The sequence below is a fragment of the Hippoglossus stenolepis genome, chromosome 23, assembly GCF_022539355.2.
Source record: "Hippoglossus stenolepis isolate QCI-W04-F060 chromosome 23, HSTE1.2, whole genome shotgun sequence".
Taxonomy (NCBI): domain Eukaryota; kingdom Metazoa; phylum Chordata; class Actinopteri; order Pleuronectiformes; family Pleuronectidae; genus Hippoglossus; species Hippoglossus stenolepis.
This window is the reverse complement of record NC_061505.1, coordinates 1,643,069-1,649,487: the sequence shown is the minus strand read 5'-3', so window position 1 is coordinate 1,649,487 and position 6,419 is coordinate 1,643,069. Positions and strand designations below refer to the sequence as shown.

Genomic DNA, 6,419 nt, shown 5'->3' with positions numbered 1-6,419 from the left:
TCCTGTCCAATAGAAACTACTAAAGACCAATGTTCCCCCTGATGCCGGAGTGTTCGAAGCTTGAGATGTTTTGGTTTGTCTGAAAGGTCGAATTCTGCAGAACGGACTTCAAGTCCCCGAACGAGAAGAGAGTACAGACAAACATCTCGAGTCCGCCTGGTTTGGTGTCGGTTCAGTTTCTCTGATAATGTGAGAAAACGACCTGGAACCCGACCCAAGTGTTTGTTGACATCCCTTCTCCTCTGCAGCAGTTACCTTGTCAGTATAGTGACGGATTAACATCCCTCTGAAGACGGAGCTCATGTCCACGCATCAAGCTGCTGTATCGGTGACACGTTGAAGCCGAAGATGTTCAGCTGCACATGTGAGCTGCAGAGAATTTAAATTAAGTTTTCTAACTTTGTCTAAAAAGCCTGGACAAGCAAGCACAATGGGATATTTAACTGCGTTTAGTTGTCATCAGTATGTACTCTGATTTTATCTGTAATAAATATACTTAATAGAAGATTATATAAATAAAGTAGAAGGGCACTCAGAGAACAGGTACCTGATGTACTTATATAACACCAACTCACTGTATCTACAGCTTCTCCCCTTCAACCTATAGACTTGTGATCGTATAGACGGGGCTTGACCATGACGCTGGTTGGGCTCCGGCAGTCGGACTTTCTGAAAGTTTATCACGGGGGAAGTTGAACGTGGACAAACCGAGGACAGTGACATCATCACAGTAGCACAGCAGCATGGATCATAATCATACGTTTAAAGAACACGTGGAGCAGTGAAATTACCCTTTGCCCAATTAATTAATTAACGACGCTGGATGTTTACTGGACTTAACTATTGATGCAATGTTCAGGAAGTTGATGTGATCCTCAGTCTGAATGCCGCTGTCGTTTCTTGAAATTGACAAAACGGTTGAAAAAGGGGCATTTAAAAAGTTGAAGAGATGCAGGAGAAAACTAAAATATATAAAATATATAAAGGGCCCATTCTAAGGTAAAGAAAACAACAATTTGTACAAAGTAGATGAAACACACAAGCGAAAACTTCCCCAGGATTATTTTAAATTTAAATCCTACACACTGGACCTTTAACTTTTATAATGAATACTGGCGTTCTTTTATTTTGTAAAGAAAAAGCAAAACAAAAGCAATAATATCCCAGTTGCTGTTTTCCTCTTCCTCCTCTCGCCTCTCACATTAATCTCTCGTGGCTGAAGTGAAACTTTTTCTGAAACTTGTTAATTATCCTGTTGCTCAAGCAAACAAACAACCGGATAGAGAAGTCGCCCCACCTGTTTCCAACCCTACTTGTCCACTTTCGGCAAGCGGCTCCATCGCAGGATGACGAGCTGACATCATGTCTAGTTCAGGTAATCGACCAGAAATTCCAGAATGACTGAGGGATTATGGGAAGTGCAGGGGCGGAGCTCAGGCATTCACACACTGTGTCCCTGACGGATTATTTAAGACTCACAAGCTCAATCTGCTGCATATGATGAGGATAATCCGACGCATCAACATGTCAACCCTAACAGGTAGGAGACGATGGATTCAATCACAAATAGGTTTTATATATTTTATTATAAACTTCACTGCCGGGGGAAGAAGGATTGAAGTTGTAGATTTATATCAAGCAGTTTTCTGTGTTTTGTCAGATGATCAAAATGTACTTGTTGCAAGGTTTGTATACATTTCTGATGTCGTGCAGCCGCATGCAGTTAAATCAACGGTCATCTTCAGAGTTTGCACATTTTCTGAGACTCATGTTTAGACTTTCAGACGTGCACGTTTGATTAAGATACAATCTCCCTCTTCCAGTCAGGAACGTGACTTCTGTCGAGTTCGAGGAGCAGTTCAAGTGCTGCATCTGTCTGAACATCTACACCGATCCCGTCTCCACCCCGTGTGGACACAACTTCTGCCTCGACTGCATCGAAGGCTACTGGGATTCGAGGGGCAAGTCCGACTGTCCGCTGTGCAAACAGACGTACAGAAAACGTCCAGAGCTCAGGATCAACCGAGAATTTGCAGAAATCATTGATTTCATTAAAAGGTTTGTTTTTAACTTATATATTTCAATATTTTATGTAATTTGGTTGATTTGGTTGCGATCTAACATCATTTAATGGTAATTCAATAGGTCTTTGTTGCTCAGAGCAGCAGAAGAGGAGGGTTTCGAGTCTCTAGTGGAACCAAACCAACGCTGGGACAAAGTTCCCTGTGACATCTGCCACAGGAACAAGTCCCCGTCAGTCAGTTCGTGTCTCGTCTGCCAGGCGTCGTACTGTGAGCTTCACCTCACGCCTCACCTGAGGGTGCCGGCGCTGCAGAGACACCGGCTGACGGATCCGGCCACCTTCACCAGCAGCCACCTCTGCAGGAACCACAACCAGCCACTGACGATGTTCTGCAAGAAAGACCAGATGCCGGTGTGTGTGAAATGCACGGCAGGGAGCCATAAACACCACGAGGTCGTCCCCATGGAGAAGGAAAGCAAGAGGGTCAAGGTGAGGAGACATTTATTTCATTTATCAATTAGTAAAAACCTGTTTTCCTCTGATTAGATAAATAAGTTCCCAAGAAGTCTCAACTTCTGCCTTTTCTGCATTGTCGGCTCTTCATATTCAAAATTTCATGCTGTTGTATTTTTTTCCCAGTCTCATCTCAGGGCTACAAAGGGCAAAGTTCAGCAGATGATCCAGGACAGGCTTGGAAAAATGGAGGAGATCTTAAGTTCAATCGAAATTAGCAAAGTAAGTTCTGCTCTGGTTCACAGATGCAAGTTCAGAACGAGTCCGTTCAAATTGCTGATGGTTTTTGTTTTCCTGTAAATTTATGTGAAAATGTTTGTTTTCAATTGACAGAAAATCACAGAGAAAGAGATTCAGAGCAGTGCTCGGGTCTGCGCCCTGCTGATAAGCGCCATCCGGAAACAGGAGGGCGCGCTGGTGCAGGAGCTGAAGGGGAGGCAGGGCGAGGCCGAGAGGACGGCCAAGCAGACGCTTCACGAGCTGGAGCAGGAAATCAATGAGCTGCAGACGAGGGGCAGCGAGCTGCAGCACCTGGAGCTCACTCAGAACCCTCTTCACCTCCTGCAGGTTAGAAATCTACATTTCAATATCTCTGTGCTGCGTCAACACATCGACAGCTGAACCCGTGAGATAACCGTTTGTTTCGTCTGGTTCAGGGTTTCCCGTCTCTCAGCAGCCTCCCGTCCACTAGAGAGTGGTCCGAGGTCGTGGTCCACCCTGACAACTGCCTGGGGACGGTGAGGAGAGCCGTCTCCGCTCTGGTGGATGTTTGTCAGGAACTCGCCGACCAACTCTCAGCAGAAGGTCAGTGATTCTTAGAAGACGCTCATCGAAAGTGACCAAAGATTTGAGTGACTGTCGTGGAAGCGAAAGCATGAAAATAACACTCTTCTTCTCCCTGTTTGCAGAGACAGACAAGATGAATCAATATGCAGGTGTGTTCACTATCCTGCACTCTTTTCTTTCTGCAGTAGCATTGTTCAGTCTCGATCAGCATCTCCTCCTGTTCCCTGGACTCACAGTTTTCTTTATTTCTGCAGTGGATGTGACTCTGGATCCTGAGACTGCGTCCGCCTGGCTGGTCCTGTCGCCAGATGGAAAGAAGGTAGAGTTCTTTGACTGTGAATATAAGACTGCCCCCTTGTGGACGATGCTGCGAAACAGGCTGATTACAATGTTATTTCCACTGATCCGCAGGTGAGCCTGAGCAGCCAGAAAAAGACGTCGCTACCAAACAACCCTGAGCGGTTTGACACCTGCGTCTGTGTTCTGGGGAAACAGAGCTTCACGCATGGAAGAAGCTACTGGGAAGTTCAGGTACGAGTAGGCGTGATTTTATTGTTTGGAAGATGTCACATGTACGACCGTGTTCAGAGATTAGATGCACACTCCTCAATAATCACATCCCAGATATTTGAAGGACATTTTACGTCGTTCTTATCCCACTGATTTTGTTGTTATTATAAAAACTGCATTCTTTATACTAATTCCGGATTCTCTGCATGTTCCAGGTTGGAGATAAAACCGACTGGGACCTCGGCGTGGCCAGAGAGTCCATCAACAGGAAGGGGGCCATCACGGTGCGTCCCGACAGCGGCTACTGGGCGATCTGCCGGCGAAAGGGGGGCAGCCTGAGCGCCTGCACCGCCCCCTCCATCACCCTCCAACCCCAGGAAACCCCGCAGAAAGTGGGCATATTCCTGGACTACGAGGGGGGGTCGGTGTCCTTCTACAACGCGGAGACAAAGACTCACATCTACACGTACAGCGGCTGTTCTTTCGACGAGCCGCTGCACCCCTACTTCAATCCCTGTGTTCAAGACGACGGGAAAAACACGACTCCGCTGGTCGTCTGTCCTCTGGAGAGAAGCACCAGGGTGGGACTGGAAATAATCATCGAGACAGATTTATAATTTGTGATGCGAAGGAATGATGCTAACCAATGAGAAAACGTTCTTATGGAGCAACTTTATTAACCTATTGTGGTTTAGATTTTGTATAGATTTATTGTACTGTAGTAGTATCTGCGTGACACTGACCTGCAACAGGCCAAGTTATCTCCGTTTAAACCAGAAATGCACCAGAGATAAGAATAATGTAAATAACGTCACTGTAAAACAGACCTGATAGGCCACGCCCACTTCACCACTTCAATATTGCACCACGGACATTTTAGTTGTAGCTAGCTAGTTCATACAGCTAGCTATATGTAGCTAGAATTGCTAAGCCCCGCCCCTTGCGGAAATATTTTTTGCGATAGCGGCCATGTTGCTTTCTCAACAATCCAAACCCCAAAGTTTCTACTTGTTGTCCTGTTTACAACAACACTTTGATCCCCTGCTGTCACGTTGACCTCTGACGAAAAAGAGTTGATGCCCAACTTGTGTATATAAATGTAAAGAATATATTTTTTATATGTTTGTCATTGTTTGAAATCCACATCCTAAATGGGTGACGTATAAAACTGAAGATAAAAGATTGTGTTTTTAAAAATTAATTGAGACTGGTTTGTCATTTATATTTTTCAACTTCTGCGAACTTCTTTTGACGTCTTCATAAGCTGCAGCACAACTTTAACAGACTTCCTTTAACTTTCATATTTCAGAGATCAGTCGTCTGTACACACGTATGCACGTGATGTGCGTGTTCACGTTAGTTTTCAGTAAAGCTGGTATCAGACATAAACTGGACAATTTGAAACTATTGGGTCCGGACTTTCTCCAGAGTTTGACTTTCACACATGAACAATATGATATTTGTATTCTTTGCTCGAGAGCCTTTTCTACGGGGCCTGGCTGCAGCTCTGGAGAAAGTCTGGCAGCTCTCACTTGGACATTCGCTCTCTCACACGTGTCCAGTGATTCTCTGGAGTTTCGGTGCATGTCTCCGTGACAGCAGCTTAAAAACACTTTGTTCATTCCTGGCAGCAGCTACAGAGAGAAACATTTAGTCGGGTGGAGCTCGAGGTGGAAAACAAGTCTTTTGTGGCTCGTGGGCAGAGCCGGTGCCTTCTCCTGACCCAGGGGTATCAGTTACATTCTTCAGACTCGTATTACACCACACCTCGGTGGTTAACTACTGAAAGCAATTAAAACCAACCACACCTCTGAATGCTAACCTGCCTCCCGGACTCTTTCAACAAGATTCATTTAGTTTCTCTGACCTGGGACTTGAACTGTATCTGTAAATCTAAGGAACTTGTATTTTACTTGAATACAAGTTCCAAAACATTTTCCACCACAGTCGTTGTATCTAGTTACTTTAATACTCTAACACTTTTTTTTTGTCGTACTAAATATACAACAAACAAATACAATACGTTGTTTTGTGGATCAACCCTTTTAATATTTCATTTTCATTTTAACGTCCACAAAGCTTGTAATGTTTTCACGTGAGCAGGATTGTGCAGAAACTACCGGACGGATCACAATGAAACTTGATGGAAGAATGAGTTACGGGTCTGGAATGAAAGCATTTATTATTATAATTATCGTGATTATTGTTATTATTATTGGTATGTGCAGAAATACACATACACATGTATGTTCCCACGCAGCCGTTCAAGTGTCTGTTGGCTTGTTCTCTGTCATTGACCTTGTTTAAATGTCTCATTCACTGAATGCCTGCATGTATCCGACCTCAATACGGGAAACTTACTATACACACGTGAAACTAATTCTTTCCTGCACGTAGCAGAGACTGCTCCTGCCTCAATGAGAACAACTTAAATACTGCTGGTGCCAAGGAACGTCTACAATGTCTACGATTATTAACATTGCATGCTGGGAGGCCGGTCGACCTGCAACACGCTGCAACCCTGGATGGTTCCTGCTCCACTGTACGTGTGTGTCACTGAGTTAGTGCTGAGAATGAATGAAAGGAG

At 44.6% G+C, this 6,419-nt stretch overlaps 1 protein-coding gene across 1 annotated transcript; it reads left to right on the top strand.

Annotated features, from left to right (window-relative positions):
• Nucleotides 1–1,497: 1,497 nt before the first annotated feature.
• On the top strand, nucleotides 1,498–5,023 carry LOC118102263 (nuclear factor 7, ovary-like). Its single transcript, XM_035148330.2, has 10 exons — nucleotides 1,498–1,540; nucleotides 1,824–2,058; nucleotides 2,146–2,512; nucleotides 2,663–2,758; nucleotides 2,870–3,103; nucleotides 3,193–3,340; nucleotides 3,445–3,471; nucleotides 3,577–3,641; nucleotides 3,734–3,853; nucleotides 4,048–5,023. The coding sequence occupies exons 1-10, from the start codon at nucleotides 1,498–1,500 to the stop codon at nucleotides 4,447–4,449; spliced, it is 1,737 nt and encodes a 578-aa protein (XP_035004221.1). The 3' UTR covers nucleotides 4,450–5,023.
• The last annotated feature ends 1,396 nt before the right edge of the window (nucleotides 5,024–6,419 follow it).

Bases quoted from the DNA above. Each gene is read 5' to 3' on its own strand.
- LOC118102263 (XM_035148330.2), top strand. From the start codon at position 1,498: ATGATGAGGATAATCCGACGCATCAACATGTCAACCCTAACAG. The intron at 3,104-3,192 runs GTTAGAAATCTA...CGTCTGGTTCAG, and splicing joins ACCCTCTTCACCTCCTGCAG to GGTTTCCCGTCTCTCAGCAG. The intron at 3,854-4,047 runs GTACGAGTAGGC...TGCATGTTCCAG, and splicing joins GAAGCTACTGGGAAGTTCAG to GTTGGAGATAAAACCGACTG.